General features: G+C 43.2%; 1 protein-coding gene across 1 annotated transcript; it reads right to left on the bottom strand.

Annotated features, from left to right (window-relative positions):
- Positions 1-310: 310 nt before the first annotated feature.
- On the bottom strand, positions 311-26006 carry ARPC1A (actin related protein 2/3 complex subunit 1A). Its single transcript, XM_074345713.1, has 10 exons — positions 25867-26006; positions 20819-20911; positions 16927-17031; positions 11372-11594; positions 9276-9383; positions 7033-7245; positions 4928-5003; positions 4533-4726; positions 2299-2389; positions 311-692 (listed from the first exon to the last, which is right to left on the bottom strand). Exons 2-10 carry the CDS (start codon positions 20880-20882, stop codon positions 654-656), a joined length of 1113 nt encoding a protein of 370 aa, XP_074201814.1. The 5' UTR covers positions 20883-20911; positions 25867-26006; the 3' UTR covers positions 311-653.
- Positions 26007-27994: the final 1988 nt, after the last annotated feature.

Raw genomic sequence — 27994 nt, 5'->3', positions numbered from 1 at the left:
CATGTCCGCTGCGGGCGCCCACCTGCTGGGGCACTGGGCTGAGGCCTCCATCCGGGCCTGGCTGCCGGCGGAGGCGGCTTCTCTGCCGCCAGTACACAAGCTGGGACATGCACTGTCTCCACAGAAGGGCTGCAAGGCTAAAAGACAGCATTTGAGAAACGGTTCTTCTGGTTAAAGGCTGTAAAGAGGGCTCGATTTAAGAAACTAAGACTCTTAAGATTCTACCCCCAAAACTGACTAACCCAACAAAGAATTCGCCCATATTTTCCTCCTAAAAATGCAAACAGTGTAAGGAGACAAAACCAAAAAACACATTCAGTATTTTTATTTTTTAGCAGACAATTTACATACCTCCCCCACCCCTTCCTTTAAGTTAGTGTGACGCTTTTCCATAATAAACTACTTAAAGAGAAGCTTTGGTCAAGAATGGAATGAAATAGCAAAACAAAAAAACAAAAACAAAACCCAAATCACTGCTGCTTTTAAAAAACCAACACTTTCACCAATTATATTCAAACAAAACACACAATATTTGCGCCATCTGCGTCTTCAGTGTTTCTTGGCGGCCGGCTCTCCTCCCGTCATGCACTCGGTGGAGCTGCTCCTCACAGCCTGTCCGTCTGTCGTGCTGGGTCTGGGAGGCGTGCTCAGCTTCACATTATCCGGAGGCCCTGGATAGAAGACTCTAGGGTCTGCAGAACGGCAGAAAGAACACAGATCGTCACTGAGATCCGTCCATTCTGGCGTCTTCCCCGTGACACCCCACTCCTCCCCCTCCTCCCTGGCTGAGGGGCAGCCGACACCCAAATCTGGCCCCCACCTCTGAGAAATGCTCTCCCCGACTCCCGCCTCTGGCCAGCAACTCTCCAGGACAGGGCTCCCCCTGCTGGCTCTTTCAGGCCCTTGCTCCCTTGTCCCCATGGCCCCAGCCCACAGGCTCTGGGCACACTCCTGTTCTCAGGACACATGTGTGCTTATTATCATGTGTGACACTGGCCCGTGCTGACCAGGGCCATCTGTGCGCATGGCCGGCCCTTCACTCTCGATGCCCTCATGATGGGCACTCCTATGTTATTGTAAACCACACGCAGCCAGCCTGGCGCACAACACTGCAGGGGCTCAAAGGTGGACGGATCAGAGGAAAGGGCACTGAGACTTCTAGCTCACACACGTAGAAGGAGAGAAAAGGACTGGGCAGGAGGGATCAAAGAATAAAGAGTGGAGCTGTAACTGCCCAGGTGGAGCTATCACACAGGTGCGCAGAGCCCAGGACCTAAAAGTAGGTGAAGGTAAAAAGGGTGTGGGAGAGACTCCCAGGGGGAGAAAAAAACATCATGGTTTTGCAAGGCAGTGGCAAAATTCTGCAAATGGTTAACTTTTGGAGGATCCATTCACAGCTGCACACAGGAGCCAGGCTCTCTGACCCCTGCGCCCCTCCTTGGTTCCCTACCTCACCCACCCGCCATCTGCCTAATCCCGAAGCCAGGGTGCAGAGTCCTCCGGGACTTGTCCCTCACTGTCACAGTGCCCTTCCATTCAGCCCCCAAACCTCTCCAGTCCAGAGCTTCCTGGCCATGCCCCCCAGCACAGCTGGAGGTCACATCTGTGTCCTTTGTTCATGGAAGCCCACGGTGGCCCAGGCTGCCCGCACCTCACAGTCTGGTGCTTCCTGTGTGGGCTCTAGAAAGGCCTGTCTGTCTGCGGGCACAGCCCGGCTCCCGCGCCCTGACCGCGCCCTGGCTCCTTTCTAGCTCCAGCTGGGGCTTCAGCAGGCCCCACCACTGCCCGAACGGCTGGTCTGCACGTGCTGCCTTCACAGCCCTGGTACAGTCTCCCCTGCGTTTCCCCGACTCCTCAATGTGAGACAGAGCACTGGCTTCTCCTCTGGAACCACACCCCGGCCCCCGCCCCAACCCGCTCTTCCACCAGAGAGGCCCCTCAGGGCTCCTTTCCCTCAGTGTCCTCAATGGCCACACCGTGCCTGGCACCTGGCAGGCAGTCAGGGAATGTTTAACCTATGCAGTAAACTAGACTGGTACCCAATACGGGGCCTGCTACAAAAACAGCACCCCACTGTTCTCCAGTGAGGAAATGGACCACCAGCGGGTGTGTTCCATCTCACTGAGAGAGTGTGCTTTTCTCCTGCTAATAATGTTCAGATTTTAAGGAGAAATGCAGCCGAATGCACTGCACTTGTGCTGTGCGCTGGATCTGACCGGTCGTTCCAAGAAATGAGAAAGTCTTCTCCCAGGAAGAGTTTTAATACAAACCAGATTTGTTCTGAAAGGTAGAAAATACCTTGAAATCCCAAATTGTCATGGCTCCGTCGATGCCAGTAGTGCAAAATTTGCGACAATCTTGCTTGTCCACCTCATAAATAGACACTTGACTGAAAAGAAGCAAAAACGAGAGATTGTAAGATATGTGGTGGAAGCGAGCTCCAACCTTCCTAAAAGCATAAAAGCATCTTAAGGAAAGAGCAGCCTATCACCTCCTGAATAAGCTGTCCATCCTCCACATGAGTCTGCAGCAATCTGACTCAGGAAATGCATGCACTGTACTACCAGATGTCCAGAAAAGACAAGACTAAAAAGAGGGAAAAGTTAAGAACCAGCACTAATTAGAGTGACATGGAGAAGCAGGACCATCCAGGCCACACAGCACGCACCCTGGGGAGCAGGGAGCCAGCCCAACCACAGCTATGACTGAAATGGAAACAATTTTTGAAAAACACTAGAGGCAGGATGAAGCATGTCTGAAATCCAACTGGCTCCAAAGACTCCCAAATCACCTGCCAAGACAGCCAGGGCACATAAGCCAAGAGGTCTCCTTGCATTTGAAACTAATTATTGTAAATATTGGCAATATTCAGACACACCGCAAAATTCTAACCACGCAAAGCAGAAGGGCAGATTAATAAAACAACTTGGCTTCGCCACGTTATCTGAAACTCTTTCAAGAAAATCAATTCCGTAGCTCAGGCACTGTTTGTCTTTCTCCTCTGAAGTGTCTAGAACATTCCCGCTAAAGAAGGGATGGCACACACCACCTGTTTCTGTACTGCCTATGAGCTAAAGAATGGCTTTTACAATTTTAAGTGGTTGGAAAAAATTTAAAAGACTATTATTTCATGATGGGAAAGTGATGTGAAATTCACATTTCCATGTCCATAAAGTTTCACTGAAGCCTACCTGGGCTCGTTCGTCTCTGGACTGCCCACGCAGCCCGCAGGCCACACCGTGGGGTGAGGGACCAGGACAGGGACTGGGTAGCCCCTCAGAGCCTAAAACACTCATTCTCTGGTTCCTTACAGGAGAAGTTTGCTGACCCTGTTCCAGGGCAGAGAGGACTTAATATCTGCCAATAAAAGTAGTCACGTCAACCTGCAAGAGTCTGTCTTTTTATTTTTAACCTAAAAACCTCAAAAAGGCGATGAGAGTGGTTTCCTTCCAGAAGCACAGTCTGTGGAAACGCTTAAGAGAAATTCACAGAAAATAATTCTGAAAATCATTCAAGACAGAGAAACTTGAAAAGTATGGAGAAAAGTTCTTCCATGCCTGCTCGTGATTACTTTTCAATAAAGCACAGACATTTCCAGCCTATTTTCAGCCCAGTGGCCTCTCCCACAAGCATGAGGAAAAGCATGGCCTGCAGTTAGTAATTCTAAGTCTGGAGGTTTCCACTAGTCTTCCTGTGATCATCACCTCAGTGTAAGCCTCTCAACACAAAAGGTCTAGTCAAAGAAAAAATCCTATGGTATCCAACTCTGAACACAATAATTTAAAATATCAAGAATACGCTGCATTTCTCCTCAAAATTGAAAAAAAAAATCAAGCTTTTGGGATGAAACACAATTCTACGGTCATATTTAATCACATGTGCCTGATGAACAGTCAAGAAGCTCTTCAGCTTTGTCCCAGTGATGCTGTCTCCCTAATTAAATCACCTTCCTCTCTTGTCCGTGGTACTTGAAATCCATGGTTGAGACAGCTAGAATTACCCTTTCCAATAGGATATAACTAGTCTTCCCGCTAAGTGTTCACTACCAGAGGAACATGACACTCAGGAAAGTCTCCTTTCATCCTCAATCAAGTTTCTGAGAAAGCAAGACACAGGAAGAGACTGCCTGACGGGCGCTCAAGCCTTCAGTAGAGCACGCCCTCTGCTCATGGGTGGCTGGTGCCGTCCAACCCTCCAGGGACAGCACGACTATGTGGGGGTGGCTCACTCTCTGTGACAAGTTGAAAATAAAAGCCTGCAGTCAGGAAGCTGCAGACTTCTCACCACTCTTGTTCCTGAAGGGATGTCTGGGCCCAAAGTACACAGAATTTTCATGGGTACCCAGTCAGGAAACAAAGAGGGAGGAAAGGCATTTGGTCACCCGATCACCTGTGCACAGAGGTCAGCGCTTTGGCGACAGGGGGTGCCCAGGGGGCTGGGGGCCGGCAGCACCCATGTGATGTACAGAGGTCAGGGCCGTGGCGACAGGGGGCACCCGGGGGGGTGGGAAGTGGGGGGCCGGCGGCACCCACGTGATGCTGTTCTGGTGCAGCGTCTCCAAGGCTGTGTTGCGGTCCTCAGTCGTGGCCCTCTTGTCCATGTTGCGGAAGCGTTCCATGGCGGACATGTTGCGCTGGATGCTCTGTTTTGGAATGTCTAGCTTGGAGACGAAGGTCAAGCAGCCACGGTCATCGTAGTTAAAGAGCATTGGACAGCAGTCGTGGCCCTGAAACAAGGCACCAGTCAGGCCCTGCAGGGTACGCCGCCCACCAACCAAGCCCGCAGTGGAACAGGCGCCCCTCGAGCTGTCTCTTCTCCAGGGCGGTGCTGCTTTGTGCTCGTGCACACAGCCACAGAGCTCGCACTGCTCCTGTTCTGGAGAATTAGATACAGGGCACCATGAGGAAAAATGAAGAGAAACACTTACAGCAGCCACGATGCTATTCTCCGAGACGAACGATACACTCAGGAGGGGCAGGAACTCTGTTTTTAGAGTCGAGACCCTGAACACAAGAACACTTGTTAACCTGAGATGGAACGGACCACGTGGATTCTTCAGACACAGCAGATGACAAAGGACCCATTCTCACAGGGGCTTCAGGAATATAAACAGACACTTATGTTCAAAGGAGCCCCGTGACCCAGACTTTCAGGAATCTCAAGCATGAGACAGCCCTGAGTAACCTGCAGAAGTGAGGCCTTCAGCGCTTTCCGGCCTGTGCTCCACAAACTGCTCGACAGCGTGGTCCTGGCGAGTGCTGGTCCCCTGCTGTCCCGGTCTTCGGTCCCCTGCCCTTTACCCACGCACCCTTGGGCTCCTCCTGCTTATCCAAAGCCCACCCCTGTCTGTGGAGCTCAGCGCGAGTTTCATCCCCCCCGGAAGCTTTCTGGACCACTTCTGCCTGAAGTGGCTTCTCCTTTCTCTGACCTCCTAGAGCTGACTGTCATGGTCACTCAGGACTGAACGCCCTTCTCTGCTCTCCTCCCCTCACTGTGCTCTCATGGGCTCCTACAGGGCTGGGACCACGAACATTTACAAGAGGCTGGTCTCTGTGCCCTACCAGGCACTGGGGCAGGGGCTATGGCCAGCGATGAACCCAACACAGTGTCGGCCAGCCAGGCGTTCACAGAGGAATGGGCTGTGTGTGTGTGTGTGCTATGCACACACGTACACCTCACAGTCATCTGCTTCACACCTGGCCAAGGTCACACAGACATGGCAGGCAAACACATTGGTTGATGAATTAGGGTCATATAGCTCCATATAAAAGATGATGTATTTTGAAAACTGTGTCTCAGGAGACCCCCCTGTGCTGCCCCCAGCCCCACCAGTATGACTGGTTTTGGGTTAAAATCCTATCACTTCTTCCTAAGGCTTTACTGCAGCATACCTGGCCCTTACCACATGAAATAGTTATGTCTGAGATGGAGAAGGGTGGAGGATGTAATCTGACTTGCAGGACCAGAAAAGCCCTGTAATAAATCACTGAGGGTAGAACGGGGCTTGCAATAAGCATATGCTCAGAGCCTATTATGCATTGCAATTAACTGCACACAGGTCGCATAGCCATGACATCAAAGGTTATCGAATGACAAAAAGCAAACTAGAGTATAAAATTATAGCATAACCCCATCTGAGGTAAAAGTGATACAATATGTAAGTGTCTGTCTACCTATGGAAATCTCCTGGAAGACTGCACCATTTATAATGGGGGGGGGTGTCAGAAAAATTTGGGGAAAAAAACCAAACAAACCAATTTAATCCCATTAAGAAAAATACATTCTCTCTGAAATGACACCTCATCACTGCAGGGCAGAGGGAGTGAGATGAGACTGGTTCCCGGCACACAGGGTGGCAAGTCAGGAAACCTTCACAGGTGGATTAACCTTCAGCTGCCAATGGAAAAGGATTCACAGGGAAAGAACCAAAATTCATAAGCTGGGAGGATTCCAGTCATTTTCTCTCTTCCTCGACCACACGATGAGCAAACACAGCTCTGAAGTGTGACAGGACGCCCTGGCTCCCCTCGGCCGGACAGGCCCGTCCCTCACAGTGAGTCATTGCAGTTGGGTTCTGCCACACACACCAGGGAACTGGCACCGGGGTGTGAGGTGTTACTGAATGAAGCCCCAAATTCATGGAGTCACTGTTCCCTGACTGCACAGGGTGAGAACATATCTCCCATGCAATCTAAGGCTGCTGGATGACATTTACGTGTTGTAAGGAATTCTGGGAACAGACTAAACTGACGTTCTGAAGGAACTCTTTATCAGTAGCAAACCAAGAGGGTCCTTCAAAGGAATCCCTACCAGTACTTGCATTAAGAAGTATTTCTGGAAGCGAGACCTAAGTCTTTAAAATGTCCCCAAACGGACACTCTAAATGTGTGCCTCTAACTTTAAGGCTGCCTTGCAGTTCTGCTTTGGAATTTTATGTCTGTGCCCTGCACTTACATCCAGGGGAGGGCAGCCTTGGGCCAGCTGGTGAGAGATCCCACCCACTTCCCAACTCCAAACAAAGGAAATACTCACTGCACGCTCTTGGAGGCATCGGCTACGGACACGGTGCTGTCGTGGCTGACCCAGGCCAGGCGGCTCCCGCTGGCGGAGAAGCTGACCCCGTGCACCCAGCCGCCGGTGCCACTGCCACCAAATTCTGACATCAGCTGACCAAAAGGCATCTTGCTGCCCCAGGGGGTACTGGCTGGCTTTTCATCCACTTCTTTAATGTAGGCAGAAAACACTCTGCAGTTCAAGGGCAGAGAGAGAAGGGAAAAGTAAATGGAAATACATGTATACAGAAATAAGCCACAGGCAGCTGCTGTAAGGTGTCCAAACTGCAAAGATCCTGACTCATAAAACACAAAACCTGACGATGGATAAATTCAGATACATAAACCTCTCAAGACACAGAAGGGTTCTAAGGGCTGCCGACAGGTCAACCCAAGTTTGGCAAATCTATCCTCCATCAACAGATATTCATGGGGCATCTACAACGTGTCAGGCACTGTCCCTGGGGCACAGTTCTAGATGTGATGACCCCAAAGCCCTTCCCCCTGGAGTGCACGCTACCCTCCCTCGCCCAGGGCGGGCTCCTCTGAGAAACCACAGCGTACTCTCCTGCCTACCTCACCATCATTCTCAGCAGCGTTCCAGGAGGCCCACACAGTCAAACAGCGGGAGAGAGCAAAGTGCTAGCCATGCTGCGATGAACCAAGGCATTAACTCACTTAAAGAAAGACAGGGACATCCAAGGAGAAAGCCAAGGGAGGCCAGTGCAGACGAGTGGGCAGGCTCTCCCTGGTGTCACACTCAGGCCCACCGCCCAGCCTTTGGGACAGGTCTAGTCTGGGAGGAAGGCGCATCCTTTACAGCCTCGGGCTGTCAGTTTCTATCTCTAATTCCGTGGAGCTGTGGGAAAGGATGTTTCAACCCAGAGTTGGGAAGCAGAAGGGACACAGAACAGCTGGGAATCTGCCCTTTTAGTTTCTTTGCCCTCCAGTGCTATTTCTTTATACAGCTTCTCTCCAAGAACTTCTGAACCTAAAGACTCCCTAAATGATCTGGGATATTTTCCCCCTAAAACGACAATGGCCGCAGCAGCTCTGGAAGAGGACAGCGGAGAAGCAGAGGACACCTCGAGTTATCTGTAAGTTAGCTGATGTGACCTCAGAGTCACTGCGCTTTAAATCGGCATCGGCTGGCTACTGCTGTTGTCATCGGAAGCCAGAAAAGAACGCTGGTTCTCAGCTGCCAGCTCGAGAGTGCGAACAGAACGACCCTTACCCACAGGACCACAGGTCAAAGCAACGTTTATTTCTGGAAATTAATATTAACAAAAGAATGGTAAGCTACCTGTTCAGGCAGGGTTTAGACACAGCCTGACAATCTGGGTGGCAGGGTTAAGTGCCACTTAGTTCTATCTTCTAAGGGAACTAGAATGACTCTGGGCAACACATCACAAACAACAACACTCCTGAATGATGGAAAAATCTTTACTGTTACACACTGGTTCTGAAGTAAAAGAATCCATCTTTTCCCAAAAAGTACCTTGACACTGCTGTACCCTCATCCCACAGCCAAATTCCCATATATACCCTTTAAAAGAAAGCCCAAACCCAAAAACCCGTGGGTATTCTTGGATATGAAGCACTAGCCAGGTTTCCTGGAATTTCTCCACCCAGCTTACCCCAGAAATAGGCATCCTGTCTCCCAACCCACCAGACAGGCAACATGAAGCAACATTTACTCGCTTTCCTTCTGGGTAAGGGGGGAAAAGCCTTGACAAAGAACAGCTTTAAAAAGCAATTACACTGTATGATCCTTAAAGCTCTTAGCAAAGCGGCTGTGTTTCTTTTAGCCTCATGCTAATGACAAATGAAGAGCTTTAACTGAAAAGGAAGAGCACAATACAGCTCAGCAGTGCACTCACTGTGCAGCTATGTTTTGTTAATCTTGGTTTCACTGTGGAATTTGCCGAGTTGGCCGCCTGGGTTATGAAATGAGAAATAACTCTCAGGGGTGGGGGGCACTCTACCTGCGCTCCAACCAAGGATGTTCTGCCTGAGGAAACTTCCTGGCCCCGTCTTTGCATCCCCTCCGCCTGCCCCTCCAAGTCCACTTCTTTCTACCTTGTGATTTCTGCACTTGCTTTAGTTCCTTTCCCTTTCATCTGAGTCCCTCGTGGGGCCTAGCAGGGTACCTTACAGAGAAAAGGAACCTCAAACACACTCGCTGAAAGACAAGGCTGTCTACCAATTCTCATTCATCCCCACCTGCATTTGAAGTCACATGATCCTGCCGCCAGCAAGACGTTGTTGGGATGCCAGTCCAGGCTGAGGACTGTGGAGCGGATTGGCTTTTTAATGTGCTTGCTTACCCACCTATCAAAGGAGAAAATCCATGTGAGTTTATCCACACATCAAGCAATGGTCCCCAAATGACCTACAAATGTGTGTCAGGCGAAAACACCCACACATGGTTCCCATGTGGCCGCTGGGCCTCCTGCCAGAGAGAAGATGCGTTTCTACAAGAAGAGAGGACAGAGAACCATAAGCGGCCCCTTTGCTCTTCTGTCTCTCAGGCCTTGACCTTCTCATCAGAGCAGCCAGTTCTGAACTTTTCCAGCTTCCAAGGAATCCTCATTAGTAAGTATATTTATGGATTAACTCTGGTACTGTCTCCCATGGAGTTTCAGATTTCGTGACTCTAACCTTTGAGATAGAAATTGATGTTTGAAATTACTTGAATTTTTATCACAAATACTTAGTGAATTATTTCATTTTGGGTTAAGTTTGGGTTGTAAAATAGCTTAATATCCTTTCTAAGTCTCTGCGAAGCTGCACACACTTTTATTTTTCACAGAGAAACCACAACCAAGACAACAGCAGAACCTCTTGCTGGAGACGAGCCTCTAACTAGTTCTCTAGCTCCACTCAAAGTGTTTGCTTACGTCTAAGATCAGTCATTATTCTGGCCTAATTCAATTTCTACCCCTAAACTGCTGTTTAAAAGCCAATCATATTCTGCTGTTCTGGAGCTGAGAGACTTAATATTGAGCCGAAAGACCTTCCTTGGATGCTAAATTACCTTTCTATAGAATCTTTTTCTCAAGGGCCTTTCTGAAAAATATACGACATTCTGACTTGTTCTATAAAACAGTTATTTTACACTAAAGGCTTTTGGAAGCTGAATGAAATATCCCAATGAAATACCGTACCATGACTGAGACATTCCCCTGAACACATGGCTCGTTCAAATGACAATACCGTGGACCACAGGAAAGCCCAATTTACCTGAGTTTGAGACTATTTTTCAATGAATAAAAATCCAAAGTCACTGCAGTTGAAGGCTACCCAAGAAGAGCTGCTTCTCATCTATTTGGTGCAGTGAGCCTTCTAAACATTTCTAGCAGGCAACATTTTGTGAGCTTTATTTTCAAACATGCTTGAGAGAAAAACACATCTTCAATTCATAATTCAATCCTGTTGCAAATCCACAGATTTATTTCAAATTCAAAATTCCTGAGAATTTACTAAATTACAAAATGTAATTGATAATCCCTTCCCTTCCCTTCTGGCAGAAAGCAGTGACACATGAAGTGCACTGTGTGCTCTGCTATTTTTAGTGCAAATACAAACACTGCCAGTTTTGCACTAAATGACAATTCCACGTTGAAGGGTGTTTATCACCCTTTCTGAACTTGTGCAGGGAGAGCAGTGGTTTCCTTAACAAGGAAAGCAGGAAGCAGTAGTTAAAGGAAGTCACTTAGCACAAGATAAACCCCTGTATTTTGACTTGTGGCTCAGCCACAAGTGATTTACAGTATAAAGTACAACAGGCTGGTTATATTTCTAAATTCTTGTCAGTTTTACTTCAACAGTTTAAACAAGTAAAACACCACCCCAGGACACAGATTTGGTCAGCAAACTTTACAGAAAGGAAAATATTGTTATCTGTAAGAATCCCAGATATTTTAGGTGGATAGAGACAGGAGAAAAAATTCTTCCTCAGGGCACTGGGAATCTTTCAAGTTTATAATTTATATATCTGAGTAAGAAAACAGCAATTTGGACAGTGCAGAATGAGAAGAGTAGCAGCATCTTGAAGAAAAGACAAGTTAGGAGATCAAGACATGGAAACCACAGCTTGATGTTAATATGAGAGATGTGAGGTTTGACTCATTGTACACATAAGGTGGAAAAATGCTCAGAGAGAATGGAGACTTTCAAAGGAAAAAAAAAATCTCCAGATGAAGAAAACCTGAAGTTAGAGTTAAACCTTCACCCAGTGCCTCTAGAAGCCCCTGAGCACACAGCGGTCCAAGTGTATGACTCTACAGAGAGAAATCAAAGACTCAGATGTTGCTCACCAGTCATTTTCAGATTCGAAGTAACAAACAGAAATGAGTCGTGCGCCGCTGCCCACAGCAAACTTGTTCTCTAGTGGGGACCACTTGACAAAGGTGGCTGCACGGTTAATTCTCAGGATCACCAGGGTTGGCTTCCAGACACCATCTTTCTGACTCCAGACATAGGCATTGCGGTCTGCCCCGCAGGTGACAATGCGGTCGCTCTTGGGAGCCCAGTCGATACCTGCAAGTGGGACAAGGAGTCACCTGCTCTGCCTGCCCCGGAGAGCTGACGTGGCAGAGGCGGGTGGGCACCCTCCTCCCCAGCCAACACTTCCCCCACTTTGTTCCCAATCACACCTCACATACAAAGGCTGTTTCTCTGCAAAGTTCTATAACTCAGTGTCCTCTGGGGGCCAGGAAGAACAGAGCTGTTTCATAATTGCACGGGTCACCCACCAAGCAGGAGCATTCCTTCCACCCACTTGTCTTTAGACTATCTGGGCTGAAGACTTCTTCCTTCCCTCTTTATCAGATTTTATTTTGGTCTGAAAGTACCTTTGTTCATTTAGTAACAGATTTCATTCCATGGTATTAGCTGAACGTCTGCTATGTGACATCCAAATAAAACAACATATAGGGTAAATAGGCTTTAGTATAGAGAGTGAAAAATATAAACTGATTCTTCTAAAGGTCACTGTCATTTACACTAACAGAAATACCTTTTGTAGATGATACAAGTTCTATGAAATTGAGTCTTGAGTATCTCTGCATCTAAACTAGGAAGAGACTTAAATACGCATCTGAATGTAAGATTTTTTTCTTATTTGATCAGACTTACTTTTCACAGTACCTCTGTGAAGGGTTCCAAAGTCAAGGTCAGTCTGTTACATACCAAGAGTAAAATCTGCTATGACTCAGTCATTTTATAGTTATTGATGAGATATTTTCTATAAATACAAATTAACACTGAAGTATAGAAGTACTACTCATAAATTTTTATTATAGGTATCTCCCTAAAAATTCTTAACATTTATACTAAAAGAGTAAGATGAATTTAAAGCAAAGTCTCCATTGGTCATAAATCACGGCGACTTTAGTAGCGTGAAGGATGTATACATTCATTCACCTACAGGGACAGTCAGCTCAATTATTTGTACTGCAGAAGGGAAAAAGACATGGGGGAGTGTAATCAGTGATGTGTGTTTTGATTTTTAAATCCATTCATTACAGGATACCTTTGCAGACCTCTTTATTAGATTTCAAATTTTATTTTTAACTACAAAAGCAAACCCACATATTGTCATGAGACAGACATCATAACGGGACACATGGAAAGTCAAAAAAGCCCTGCTTCTGTTCTTCACATCCACACACGTTCACCCCGCAAAGGATACTGCTATCACGGCAAACATTTTCTCCTGTTTTTTTTTTAGTAAATTAGCAGTAGTTACACATTATTTTAGAACACTGATTTTTATCATAATTTCCCCAAACATCCCATTGTTGAATGTTTTGTTAGTTTCCAACCACTTATTAAAATATCTAAAATTGTAGTATTTAAGCATATACTTTTTTGTGCTGGTTAAAACGATCTCTTTATGATAAATTCCCAGATGTGTGATGCAAAATAGTTAGTTTTATGACTGTCTTGTTTTCCTAACTTGATTACAAGCTTTTTGACAACATGAAGCATGTCTCTGAAACTACTGTGGGGGGCAGACCCTAGAGTGGTCTCCAAGATCCTGCCTGGTGGTGTCACGACTCCATGTGACCTGCTCCCCATGGGTGTGAGCACGACTTGTGACTTGCTTCTAACCAGCGGAATGCCAGCAGGGTGATGACACGTACACGACAGTGTACAACGTTACCTAGGAGTGTGGTACCCACCTCTTGCTAGAGACTCTCACACTCTTCCTCCACTACTGGCTTTGGAGAAGCAAGCTGCCATGAGTCTTACAGCTGCAAGGAAATCAACTCTACTGCCAACAACCTGAAGGAGCCTGGAAATGGGTCCTTGAGCCTCTGATGAGAACCCACCCCGGCTGCCGCCTTGATCACAGCTTGTGAGATCTAAGCAGAGGTCCTAGATAAGTCAAACCCAGATTCTTGATCCACAAAAACTGTGAGATGATAAACATGTTTTGGTTTAAGTTGCTAAGATGGTAGTATTTGTTACACAGCAACAGAAAACTAACACGTCCTCTAACATCCAGATTATATTGTCTGGTAATGACAAAATTCAGTGATTTTGTAATGATTTTGACAATCTGAAATTTCATCCTGTATTCCAATATAAGCACCACTCTAATTAGACACATATGTATTTTATAAGAATTCCTGAGGTGGTTAAAAAATATCCTCACTCTTTAAGAAAAATACAAGGAACTGCCTTCTGCTTGGTTTTAATAGTTCTGAGTTTATTTCTGTAGCTACATCTTTCATTTAAATATGGAAGCTGTAAAACCACAGTCATAGTCTCATACTATTTTAGACATTAGCTTTTAACTCTTTTTAGACATACACTTGTTAAAAAGAGAGCTGGGAAGGGCAAATATATGGTAAAAGACAAATTCTCATCTCTTACTAATTCAGTGTTGCATCTTTTTTGTTTTCCTGCCACCAGAATACTCTAAAGGAAAAGGAAAGGAATCAAGCATCTATCCTGTCTTTACTGTCCTAACTATATCTCAGAATAACCAAACAGCAGATGAAGGTAAGTGTCTCTTTCATAAATGTATTTCAGCCAATAGAGAAGAAATGAAAGATTCAGAACATCACCACGATGCAGCCACTACTAAATGAACGGACACGGGCACTGATCGTCAACAGCTGCTAATATCGCAGATGACTGGACATTAGCTGCTTCCTTCATGAAAGAACCTATTACTACCTAACCCTAACTTCGACTAGCAATTTCCAGGAGACACAGAGAACGGAGAAATGTGTAAAACACAGTGGGCTTACAATCAGTAAAACTCAAGCTCTGGAAAACACTACAGAAAAGACAACCTGATTTCTCAATTTTCTTAACAAATAAATTGCAAAGGAAAAGAAAGAGAAGGGAATCTATGAACAAAAGACTTCAGAGATACATCAACTAATCACAGCCACGTGTGGCCCTTATCAGGGTGCCAATTAAAAGACTATTGTATTGGTTATTATTAAAGAGTCCTTATCTTTTAGAGATACAAACTGAAATATGAAATGATGCAATGCCTGGGATGTACCTGAAAACAGTACAGGAAGAAGAAAAATGAGTTGAGAACAAGACTGGCTGTGAACTGACAACCGCTGAATCTGAGTGATGGGTTTATAGGGTCTCATCACATTATTCTGCTTTTATGTGCTGTTTCAAACTGTCCACAGTAAAATGTTTTTTAAGAAGACAGTGATCAAACATTTAACATAAAAGAGTAAACTCAAAGGAAAACAACAGAACTCTGCTATCCCTTTGATGTTTGTCACATTCTTTTTCTCTGTAGTGCTGACTAGTCTTTTCTTCTAAAAAGCTTCAGAGAATAACTTTCTTTTTCTGTAGTTACGATCTCTCTGAGAAATTATGTTTGATCCTTGGTCTCCTGCCACAGAGTTATATTTAGATTTTTCCAACAACAGTTTTTTCAGATAAAAAAAAAAATGTCATTTGAGCATTTGGACAGAAAACAGGCCCAAGTTCAAAGGATTCCAAAAGAGATGCAGGGGAGGAAAAGGACATAACTAAGTAACTAGTTCACTTTTGAGCTATTTCTTTGGTCTTTCATCTTAGCCTTTACTCATTTGTAAGTATTTCCTAATGCTAAAATTCCAATTTAAGAATATGCATGTTCTTATTTTTAGGCTGTAACGCCACTGGCAAAGGGACTTAAAGAAAATAGGTCAAACCTAATAGAAATAAGGTCATGGGAAAGCAAAAGCAACAAAAATAGAAATCATCTCTTTGGAGCTGGTTTGGTAACATGGTCAGTCGGCCCCCAACCAGCATCACCTATAAATCACTGGTAAAAGCAAAAAGGGACGGCCATGAGTTTTTGCTGGGGAGTACAACGTAAAGGGTGCAGACGGTCAGAACATGCTACATTTTTCTTCTGCTTGGTGGGGAAGGATATCTTTAAGCTAATCAGTATGTTTGGGGAATAGAGGCAAAACTTCAGGGTCCTAATTAAAAAGGAAAAAATTACCATCAGTCCCTGTGCTGCCCACTTAAGTGCAAGTCATTGTGAGGAGAGAGGAAGCCCAAGACAGCAGCGAGAAACTTGTAACTGAAAACTCATGGAGAGTAAGTTTTGATGTGCTTGGCCAAATGGTCTAAAGCAAGACGTTGAATCACTCCGCCAGAAAACAGGATGAAAAAGAAACTATAGTAGTAAGGGTCAAAGAACAAAAGAGTTCCTCCTGAACAGAGCAATAAGTTAATATGTTATTTTTCAAAAAGCAGCCAGATGTGACTTAACAACAAAGCAATACATTCTCTTGAAATTCAGTATGAAGATTTGGTTCATTAAATTCTGAAAACCACTGTAAAATTTGTCTTTACTTCCTTCTCCTTTGACATTTTCTTAATAAAACTCAACACTGCTCTGCTTGCTGCTTTTATCATTGACAGTTTTTGTCAAAGATGAAAATTACTGTACACTTAGGAATCTGTCTCAGAGCCAATGCTTTAAGATCTAGTCTTAGAGATTTCCTCGGGGATGCTCAATTCAGTGTAAGAAGGAAAAAGTGGAAACAACTTAAATTTCTTCAACAGAGGAACAAGTCAATGAGGTATGAAATGCTATCCAGGGGGTTAAAAAGAATCAACTTAATCTAGATACAAAGAGCTCAGAAACAATGTTTCGTGGAAAGCCAAAGCAAGCTGCAGGAGATCCACCATATGATGTCATTTATGCTGTATTTACAAATACTAGCCAATGGTACTAAAGACTGCTTCCATACACAGACACACACATATGTGAAAGTATCAACAAAGGCCTGGGACAACGTCACATCAAATTACAGACTGCCTTCCGCAGGAGAGGCACAGGGCTCGTGGTGAGAGGGGACTTTATTATTATCTGGAATAGTACTCCTTATGATTAAATCTTTGTTTCCTGTTTTCTAGCACAAGGAAAAAGACAAACAGCTGCTAATTCTAGGTGGCAGGAATATGGGTGTTTGTTACATTTCTCTGTCCTTTTCAATATTTTGGAATGTCTTCCTCACCTCAAAAACAACACACAGGAAAACTTCTGGAAGACACTGTGTTCCCCTAGGAACACAGCTGGGCTTGTAGTTTCACAAGCTGACATGCTGCCTGGCTTTTGCTTTCACGTCTCATCTAACCTAAGCTCTCTAGTCCTTTGAGCAGGTTTGGTGTTTTCCGAAACACTAGTAAAGTGCTGGGTACCAGCTGGGCTGAAAGAAGCACTTAGAAACTGAGATCACCATTACGACACTTTCAGATTTTCTAAAGAAAACTTAGCAAATGCTGCACAACTTTATTACAGCAGACTTGCTTTATTAGGCTCCTTATTTAAACAGACAAGTGCTAACCTTGGAAAAACCGTACTAACTTCACAGTTGTCTTCCTTTACCTGTGATGTGTCCGTTGTGCTCCTTGAGTTCATGAGCCTTCACCCACTGGCTCCCGTTCTTCTTATAGATGTGGACTTCGTGATTATTGGGGCTAAGGGCAATCTCTGCAGGAAAAAGTCAATCGTTTACACCTGAACTTGAAATTGTCACCAAAAAAAAGGATATGCTACAACAGGCATTTCAAAAACAGACTGAAGGAAGGAACAGGAAAGCTGCAAAACGGTTCCCAATATTCACCCCTGAAGAATTTCTTTATTATTTTTACCTCTACTTGGAACCCCATATTTCAAAATGTTTTGTAGAAAAACTAAATTTAAAAATTCATTTATTAGAGATATATAACTCAATTAAAGATTCTAACCAGTAACAAATAAACAATGTTACTATACTTAACTGATACAATTTTAGTCTACAGTAAAGATATTTGATATCTTAGTTCACCTATACATCATTACTAACAATAAATATTTAACTTCTGTTAGACTTTCTGAAACGCTGAAAACAGCTCATAACAGCTCATAGGCTCTCATTACCACTATCATAAACCCTGGTTTGAACCACTAGTTTATCAAAATAAAAACCCTTGATTCTACTGATAAAATATATTAGTTTTCCTTTACAATAAAGCAATACAAACCACAAAATAAAACTGTTTTCAAGAGAAATCTCTTAGACCAATCCAAAATGTTAAGAATACACACATATGATGGATTTTTTGAACTTGTATTTTTTCTTTCTAGTTCATCCATTTAAAAAAAATTGATTTCTTGAAATAAAAATCTATGACTCAAACTTTATGTCAATCATCTAATAGTTCCCCCATCTATTATATCCCCCTTCCTTCACTCTTTAGGAAAGCTACATCTGTTTTACAGATGAAACTGTGGAACTGGATCAATGTCTAGCTCTAAACTCCTAAGACTTTAACTGCTTTCTGGAAACAAGTTATGTATTTCTCTAAATTTCTAGGATGCATATAGGATTTCAAAATCCAAATCCAAATTTAAACTTGAAAAATATTATAAATTTCAAATTATAATTTAGCACAAAAAATTGTCTTAATATACTGAGTTTATCGAGTAGTTTAAATAAGGACAATGATAACTTGCATTTCTATTAAAAATAATTGGAAATACTCCAAAACCTTATTTTTATATGAGAAAGTGAAGACAATACATACGCAACTAAGCAATGGAGCTTTGTGAGATGATCATAAAACAGAAGCTGGAGATTCACCATCCTGCCACGCTCAACACAGAGGCTCATATCTAGGTTTTCACTTCACACAACAATAACCTGGGGTATACTGTTCATGTGCCAAGAATTTATTTAAAAATAAGAGTAAACCATATCTGAGTTACTTTTAAGAAGATAGTGAATCTATTCAAAGCAATCCCTATCAAAATCCCAGCTGGTTTTTTCTTTTTGCAGAAATTAATAATCTGATCCTAAAATTCATGTGGAAATGCAACGGACCCAGAAGAGCCAAAACAATGTTGAGAAAGGAGTACAAAGTTGGAACTCACATTTCCCAATTTCAAAACCTATGACAAAGCTACAGTTCAAGACACTGTAGTCCTGGCATTAGGATAAACATAAAGATCAAAGGAATACATATATTTTATAGCAACCTATAATGAAAAAGAATATGAAAACAAATATATATGTATATATATGACTGAAATATTATGATGTACACCAGAAATGGACACATTGTAAACTGTCTATATTTCAATTAAAAAAAATACAAACAAAAAAAAGATGAAAGGAATATAAGCGAGAGTCCAATAAACTTTCACATTTACAGTCATCTGATGATTGACAAGGGTGCCAAGATAATTCAATGGAGAGAATAGCCTTCAATAAATGGTGTTGGGACAACTGGATATCCACCTGCAAAAGGATGAAGTTGGGCCCCTATCTCACACCATTCACAAAAGTTAACTCAAAATTGATCCAAGACCTAAATACAAGAGCTAGAATTGTAAGACTCTTAGAAGGAAACATGAGTATCTCTTTTTGTGATCTTAAATTAGGCAATGGTTTCTTAGATACAACAGCAAATATAATAAGCAACAAAAGAAAAAAATAGGTAGGTTGGGTTTCATCAAAAATTAAACTTTTGTGTTTCAAAGGACACCATCAAGAGAGTGAAGAGAAAAAAACAGAATGGGAGATTTTGTAAATCACATATCTGATAAGGGGCTTGTAACCGGAATATATAAAGAATTCTCACAACTCAATAATAAAGACAATTCAATTTAAAAAATGGGCAAAGGATCTGAACAGACATTTCATCAAAGAAGATATATAAATAACCAATAAGCATGTGAAAAGATGCTCAGCATTACCAGTCATCAGGCAAATGCAAATTAAAACTACCAAGAGGAGGGTAGGGTAATAGCTCAGTGGTGGAGTACATGCTTAGCATATGTGAGGTCCTGGGTTCTATCCCCAGTACCTCTATTAAAAAAAAAAAAAAAAAAAACCTACAATGAGATACTATTTATACCCAGTAGGATATAAGACTATAATAAAAAAGGTAGACAATAACAAGTGTTGATGAAGATGTATGTTAGAGAAACTAGAACCTTCATATACCGCTAGTGAGAGCATAAAATGGTGTGGCTCCTGTGGAAGACAGTTTGCAAGTTCCTCAAATGTTCAACAGAGTTACCATATGACCCAGCAATTCAACTCCTAGGTATATACTCAAGAGAATCAAAACATATAACCACATAAAAACTTGCATGGGAATGGTCACAGACACATTACTCACAAAAGCCAAAAACGTGGAAACAACTCAAATTTCTACCAACTGATGAATAAACAAAATGTGTTAATACTGTCTATACAATATGATTCAGTCATAAAAAAGAAACAAGTACTAACACATGCTACAGCATGGATAAACTTTAAAAACGTCATGCTCAATGAAAAAGAGCCAGATGCAAAAAGTCACATGGTGTATGACTCCACATATACATAATGTCCAGAACAGGCGAATCCATGGAGACAGAAAGTAGACTGGCAATTGCCCAGGACTGGGAGTTCTGAGGAAAACCAAGAGTGAATGCTAATGGGTACAGGTTTCTTTTTGGAGTGATGAAATATTCTTAAACTAGATAGTGGTGATTGCGCATAATTCTGTTTAATATGCTAAAATCTACTGAATTGTATACTTTAAAAGGGTGAATTTTATGATATGTGAATTATATTTTAATAAAGCTGTTATTTTAGACAGTGAATATACATCTAACTTTTAAGAATAATTCATGGGCATAATACTACATTTCTGTCTGTTTTTCGATTTTTTTTTGCCTTCTTGTCACATTGCCCGCACTTTGCTTGCTGTACTGTGTCTACTTCTAAAAGCTTGTCTCCATCCCTTCCTAGTTTGCTGGAGCTAGAAAACTGGAAACTCAAGCTTATTATGAATAACATAGCAAAAACCAGGTAATACTGCTCTCAGTATGTCAGGAGTAAACCATATGCCGCTGTAACTGCTTATTTCTAAGTTCTGATATTTTGACTAAATGCTGGATGAGTGTAACTCATCCAGACACTGGGTTATTAGGGCAATGGAAGATGTCTGAAATAAACTGCCCTCCAGGTGGTACTGCAGAAAAAGACGTGGAGGAAGAGCCAGAAGGCTTGAGCACTGACAAGGGCTCTGAGATTAACTTGGGTGTAACCACTGCAAAGTCCTTCCAACACCCTAAGCCTCGATTTCTCTAATCTGTAAACCAAAGGACTGACCTAGTTTTGTGCTGAAGCTATACCTAAGTCCTGTTCACATGTGACACTGAAATATGTGATCTCTAAAAGTACCTACATCTAAAAGCTATCAAAGGTACCAAAATAAAGAAGCAAAGCTCCCAGCATACTTACGGGTACGATCCCTGTTCCAGGCATGGCAGGTGATTGGCTCTAGTAAAAACTGATGCAGGGACATTATTCCTAGTGTTTTCAAGGGATAGAAAGCTGCAATGAGCAACAGAAAAAAAGCATTTAAAATGGTAGGCAACCCACATTTAAGTTGTCTGGGGGTCTTAAAATGTTTGGGGATAAATAAAACATTATTCTCCCTTTAAAAAAGAATCAATGTCAAAACTTAATCATTTAAATACAATTAGCATTGTAACCACCAATGTATAATTTATCCTGTCACGGGCCATCAAGGGACTCTAAAACTCTGGGCTAAGACTGTTGGGGTACAAGATATTCACACAGTCTCATATGGTCATCCCTCAGGTTACTTACTAATTACAAAGAGAAAAACATGCCTTTAGAATAAAAAAAAAATCTGGCAGTCACCACCTTAGCCAACTGATCAATCTCAGTGTCATAAGTAGTGGGACAATCTAATCTGATGGGCCTCCTGATGGGAGATGACCTGAAGTGCACATCATCACTTATAAATAGTGACCACTTAATTTATTATCCAGACCAGAATACTTTTAAGAGAGCAAAAAGGGGCACTATTAATAATTATGCTGTGAAAACAGGCCACAGGACTACCCTGGAGAAACCTGGTAAAATGGCCAACCTACCTATAAAATACATATGCCAAACACATTTACTCTAAATTCAATCAAGATCTAGACCTAATTTCCAGTTGATAGGAAATAAAGGGGACTGGAATTAGTTAAATAACACAAAGGGGAAATCAACAGTTAAAACCAGAATGTGTGCCATCCTTTGAAATAAGTGGCCTGGACTATTCAAAAAAGGCAGTGGTGGGATGGAGGGGTGGGTGGTGGCTGTTCCAGATTAAAGGAGCTATGAACACCAAATTCAATAAATAAAATTCGACTGTAAATCTAAATTTTTAAAACAGCCGTAAAAGATGTATTTTGTAAAACTGGGAAAATGTGAGTTTGGACTACCTATCATATAACAATATGGAATTATTTTTGATTTCTTAACTATGATAATGGTTTGCTGTTAGGTAGGCGAATGTCCTAACTCTTAGGAGATAAAGATGATGGAGTATTTCAGGATGAAGTGTCATGACGTCTTCTGTAATTTATTTTCAATCATTCAGGACAACATGTACAGATATAAAGAGCAAGTTTACACTGTATAGCACAGGGAACTATATTTGGTATCTTGTAGTAGCTTACAGTAAGAAACAATATGAAAATGAATATACGTATATTCATGTATGACTGAAGCATTGTGCTGTACACCAGAAACTGACACACTGTAAACTGACTATACTTCAATTAAAAAAAAAGAAAAGAAAAAAAAAAAAGCAAATGTGGCAAAATGTTAACACCTGGTATATCTAGGCAAAGAGTGGGCAGGTGTTTATTACTCTTTCAACTTTTTATTGTAATTAAATGAAAAGCAGGAATCGTGAAACATCGCTAAATTAAAAATCAAATCGAATTCTCTATTTTATAGGCAGCCAAATCTATATCCACTGAAGAAGCAACCATTACTTGAAAGAGAAATTTTTTCAAAAAACCAGCCAGTGTGGCTCCCCCCCATTATAATTTCTAAGAGGCACTCACAAAACTCTGAAGTTTCAATACACTTAAGTACAAGTCCATCAACCCAGGGTGGAGACTGAAATGTGAGACAGGAATTCTGATGCAAGCAGGAAGTGGATGGAAGGGCCACTGGAAGGTTGTGAAGTGAACAATGAAAGTTCAGCAGACAAAGCAGAAATCAACCTCAGTGGGAAGCAAAGGAAATGTCTCCGCTAATTGTTGTAAAGGAACCCAAAGGTCAAAAAGAGGTACGTTTACCCTTAAATAAAACATCTGATAAGAAATGTCAGTGTTTCACATTCTATTCTAAGACTGAGGATATTCAGGTCATTAATTTTTTTTAACTTGTACATGTTCAGAAAGCAAACTACAACTCACAAATAAAAACAAATAAAATAAAAAATTTTAATGAATTCAAATGAGACTAATTTGTTTTTTTAAAAATAAACTTCCAGATGCTACTGCATGATTCTTTTTCTCTATCAGATGCTTACCCATTACAAAAGGTTTTACTTAAAGTTACTCAAAATACCATATGTCACAATACATCTCCTTAATTAAAAGCAGTTTAAGGGAGGGAAAATAGCTCAAATAGTAGAGCGTGTGCTTAGCATGCAGAAGGTACTGGGTTCAATCCCCAGTACCTCCTCTAAAAACAAATAAACCTAATTCCTTCCTCCCCCTAAAAAAATTAAAAAAAAAAAAGCAACTTAGTTTTAAATGCCACATTTTATAGGCTCACTTGTTAAAGCAAAACTGCTCTGCAAATTAGTAATTTAATGTAAATATCCACATGCAATAAAAGCACATATCTCATACAGTTAAAACAGAAAAGGTGCAAAGGCTTTCCCATTCTAAAACTCAGGCTTATAAGCCTTCAAAAGAGGTAAACATTCATTCAATGGTATAATTACTTCTAAAACTGCGTTTCTAATTTTGTCGTATCATTCAAGTTCCATATTTGGACATACACTCAGACCTGTACTTCTTTTATAATCATGGGGCTATTTTAAGTCTGTAGGCCAAGACAACACTCATGTTTGTCAAATTCATCAGGCACCAGTAAACACAGCCTGTATTCATCAAACTCAGTGAAAGCAGAATAATGACAGTTTGAATTTTGTACTGAGAAAGATACCTTCTGTCGTAGGGTGATAATTATAACTTCTAAACTGTGATTCATATTTAAGCAAAATCTAAAAACTTATGTTTTCATGAGGGTAGAGAGGAGAAAGATGGACAGACAAAAAGGTGGTGACCTTAAATTTAACAAACTTCTCCTGATGACCTTTTAATGTCCAGCACTGTATTTATAACAGCACAGTATGATTCCAGGACCTCCCCACCCCCAACTCCTTTCTATACTTATCACTTGAGGCATCCTGATGTTTGGTTAGTCATGGGCTCTGGAGCCAAGGGGACCTGGGTCTGAATTCTGACTTTGACACACACTAGCTATGAAAGTGTGGGCAGGTCATTCAATATCTCTAAAACTCTTTATTTAAAAAAAATTTTTTTTATGGAGGTACTGGGGATTGAACCCAGGACCTCGTGCATGCTAAGCATGTGCTCTACCACTGAGCTGTTTCCCTTTCCTGCTAACACTAATTTTTTTTTAGCTGTAAAATGGACATATCATTGACATCCCAAGGCTGTTGGTAGGAGGATTAAATGAGATAACATAATAAATGCATGTAGTTCCAAGCTCGGCCAAAACAGATGCTCAGTAGGTTAGTTCCCTTTCTTCCTTTGACCCAAGGCTTTTGAACCATCCCAGCTAGTACCCTCTGAACTTGGAAACACCTACATATGCTTTAAATTCTTGGCCCTGGAGCTTTAAAGTATCAGTACAGTGGGAATTTCACTTCCCTACTTCGGCTGGGTTTTCAAGACTGTGATTCATCCAGTTTCTAATTACTCTCATTACCCAGCCCAGCAATACCAGGTACCAAGGTCACCACACCCTCTGTAGTGTGCAGGGACGTGTTCCAGCTCCAGGCAGCAGCCTCACCGGCAGACCATTTTAAACCTCTTCAGACAGAACTTGTTTCAGCATGGGGTTACTTACCTAGATCAAAATACTGACATGCTCCCTCCCAGCAGGAGATTCAATTTCCCAAGATGACCCCCTCCTTTAATTGTGTTAAGTGGATGAATTAACCTTGGAAGGTCTCTGAACACTTTGTGATAGGATGCAGCCACTTACACTCTGTAACAGGGCAAAAATACCCTCCTGACTGGTACCTTCCACTCTCCCCAGCACCCCCACCCCTTTTAAGAATATCTGAAAAACCTAGGGCCTATGGGAAATCAAGGTTAGATAAAATTGATAAAAGAGGGTAGAACTAGGATAACTTAGGTAATTTAGGCGAGTTGAAGAAGATAAAAGTAGATTAGCATTTCCTCCTGGTTCCAAAGCCACAGTATGAGAACAGATGGCTTTACAGTCAAAAGATTCTAAACTACAATTTATTAAGTGCCTACCATGTTCCCAGCAGTGTAGTAAATACCAGGTTGGGGCCAGAAACATAAATAAATCTGGCACTTTTCTGGTCCTCAAATCTGGAGGGAAAAGGGGAGAAGGAAGGGAAGATAGATATACAGAGAATGCCCAGAATCACAAAGAATAGCTAATAGTTACTGAGCACCTACTCTGGGCCGGGAACCATCTTAAGCAATTGCTGCAAATAAACTCACTTCATCCTCAGAATAACTCTAAGAATCTTGTTACTGCAGATGAGGAAACGGGGACTCAGAGAAGCAATCTTCCCAGGGTCATCTAAGAAAGCGCTGGTGCCGGGATGAGAATCTGGGCGATCCTATTGTAGTGAAAGGTGCCACGAAAAGGTGCCACGGAGCGAGTACGATCGATTATGTGCAATTGTGACTTAGCGAAAGATGGCACTCAAGCGAGGGGGTCGGGGCAGATTTTTTAAAAACTTGGGGGAAGGTTCTTCTCGAGTTCGGGAAGGTCTCCCAAAAGCCGAAGGATTGAGGGCTGCCAGAGAAAGGAGCCCAACATTCCAGGGGCGCCTACTGTGTGTGGGGCCCCTATTCTAGATGCTAAAGAAAGAAATGAAGGGTCTCTCGTGGCGCTTGACTAAGGGGAAATTATCCCGTTTACCACGATTTTAGAGGTTTTGATAAATGCCCACAATGGAAGCGCAGGAGAAGCAACCGTTTATTTGGGCATCGGAGGAGGCTTTGGGATCGAAAGCCTGGAGAAAGCGATCTGGGGACCCCAGGGTCTCGGCGGGCCCCCGCGGAAAACGCGGATTCCCCGCCCCTGAAGAGGCCGGGAGGGGGGACCCGGCCCGCCCCTCAGCCTCCGGGCCCCGCGGCCTAAGCCCCCGCCTCACCGCCCCCGCGAGTTCCAGTCCGGTGCAAGGCCGGGCCAGGGGAGGCCGGCAGGGCCAGAAGGTCGCCCCCGCTGCCCCTTACCTGGGTCGGGGCAGACCGGACGGGCTCGGAGCAGAGAATTCGCGGACTCTGGTCAGTCGACGCGAACAGGCTCCGGCGGGCGCAGGCGGAGGACCGAGGCCCAGAGGGAGCGGCTGACAGATTCCGGAAACGGCCACGGCGCCTGCGCAGCGCGGCGGCGCGGCCGGTCGGCGCACGCGCAGACTCGAGCGCGCGGCCGGGGTCCCCAGCTGGCCCCGCGGGGGCGGGTCGCGCGTCTGAGGGGCGGCGGCGGCCCTTCAGAGGTCCGCGTCACGAGACCGCTGGAAGGTGGCGGCGGGGCAGCGAGGCCGTCTTACTCCTCTGGAGAAACGTCCTCAGACTTACGGATCGAAGTGTGGAGCCTTCGCGCTTTCACAAGGCTTTTGTCGTGAAATGAATCACTGAGACTCGGCGCCTTTCGAGCCACATGGACCCGACGAACCCCTACGTCTTTCTCCCTTGGTAGAGTCCCCTCAGAGCCGGTCTGCCTCTGTGCGAAGTCTCTCTGAGGAACCTTCTCGACTCTTCCTCGGTCGGAATCACTTGTTCCCTGCTCCCCAGATGGCGCCATAGGACAGAGGAGTTGGGGAAGTTCAGCAACTGCCCCCCAAACTCAGGAAGACAGTGCCCTGAACCCCTCTTCCCGCCAGACTTGCCGCCCTTGAACCCACAGAAGTTCTGGACCAGCTCTGCTGGGCCTCTGGTGGGTTACAAGTTTGACCCCAAACCTTGGCTGTTAGGTGATGTTCACCAATGTGAACTTGGCCAGTTCTGGATTTCAGAACCGCACTGTGCTCTCTGGGGTCAGTTCATCCAGCTGTTCATGGAGCTCTAATGCCCTGGAAGCTGTTGGTTTTCCTTTATCCTGTGGCTACAAAGTCTTTGGTCCCTGAGAGATAGAGGACAGATTGAGTGCAGAAAAAATCATTTTAAGTTAATAACCCCCTCGGAGAGACAACATCTTGGCAAAGGAAGGACAGTGTGCATGGAAGCAAAGATTCCTCGTGTGTCTCCAAGTTAGGTGAACTCATCTTGGAGGTATGTAGAGCTGGTACCCAGAGTCGAAATACGATATTTCCCTTAGATCCCACCTCTTTATAAAGGACAGTTGCTTCTTTAAAGGAGTTAAGGGTAAATAAGAGTAACACATACAAATCAATAATACCAGACTCTATGATAAATAACAAGGAAAGAAATAACGTAGCCCAGAGAAGTTAACAGACATTTAATATTAATCACTGGTTCTATCTTTTGAGTTACTATTTTGCCTTTCAGCCTAAACAAAGCTCAATGTCTGATGCATTTCACTTCACAGAAATCATTCCAGATGGTGGAATCTTAATTCCAGAGGGGCTCTAAGTGAAACCACCTTGTTCTGTAACTGAGGAAACAGGACCAGAGGACTTTGAGACTTGAGGAAGGTTTCGAGATAAGTCAGTGGCAGGGCTGACCTGATGCTTAGATCCAGAACATCTCCCAGAACCCCATCATGTTCTGGTGTAAGAGCCGCTGGAATTCCAAGGAGGGCAAGTTATTTTTAGTGCTTGTTTTTCATACTTGGTGTAATGACCCTGATCTGGTATCCACTATGAGGACTCTGCCTTTAAAAAAATTAATTCCAGGGAAGGTGGTACTTAGAAATGGGAAGTGGGAGGAAGACAGCAGTTGGACACTGCCATGGGGTGACTTTATTTGCTTTATTGATTCAATTGGAATTAGAATAGGACTGAAATGGACTTTTGGTCAAGCTTCAAGTCATCAAATACTTAATGGGTGTATTTAGCAAGTGCCAAGTATTGTGTTAAGCATCTTGTACAATATACAGAAGAGCTGGGTAAGATTCCACTGTCCTCAAGGAACTGAGAGAGTAGAATGAGCCCAGTTCACAAATAGTTTTAAATACAAGGAACTGCACAGTTCCTTGAACCTGGAAGCTTCTAGTTAATGTTTGTTGAATGAAACTATGAATAAATAAAAACGGTCTGGGATTTCAAAGAATACAGAGGTTACCCCTAGTTGTGAATAGGAGGAGGGCTTGTATAGACACATTTGGAACATAACTGATCATAGGTTGGAAAGGTTACGTGTTTGCAAAGGCCTAAGGATTTCCTTCTGCTCAGGCGAGCTT

Source organism: Camelus bactrianus, chromosome 18 (assembly GCF_048773025.1).
Source record: "Camelus bactrianus isolate YW-2024 breed Bactrian camel chromosome 18, ASM4877302v1, whole genome shotgun sequence".
Classification (NCBI taxonomy): Eukaryota; Metazoa; Chordata; class Mammalia; order Artiodactyla; family Camelidae; genus Camelus; species Camelus bactrianus.
This window is presented reverse-complemented; position numbering and strand designations above follow the sequence as displayed.

What these genes read in the sequence shown, in the direction of transcription:
- ARPC1A (XM_074345713.1), bottom strand. Translation starts at nt 20,882, where the DNA reads ATGTCCCTGCATCAGTTTTTACTAGAGCCAATCACCTGCCATGCCTGG. An exon ending in TTCGAATCTGAAAATGACTG is followed by an intron (nt 9,384 to 11,371) that starts GTGAGCAACATC and finishes CTCCTTTGATAG; the next exon opens with GTGGGTAAGCAAGCACATTA. An exon ending in TCATGTGACTTCAAATGCAG is followed by an intron (nt 7,246 to 9,275) that starts GTGGGGATGAAT and finishes CTTGAACTGCAG; the next exon opens with AGTGTTTTCTGCCTACATTA.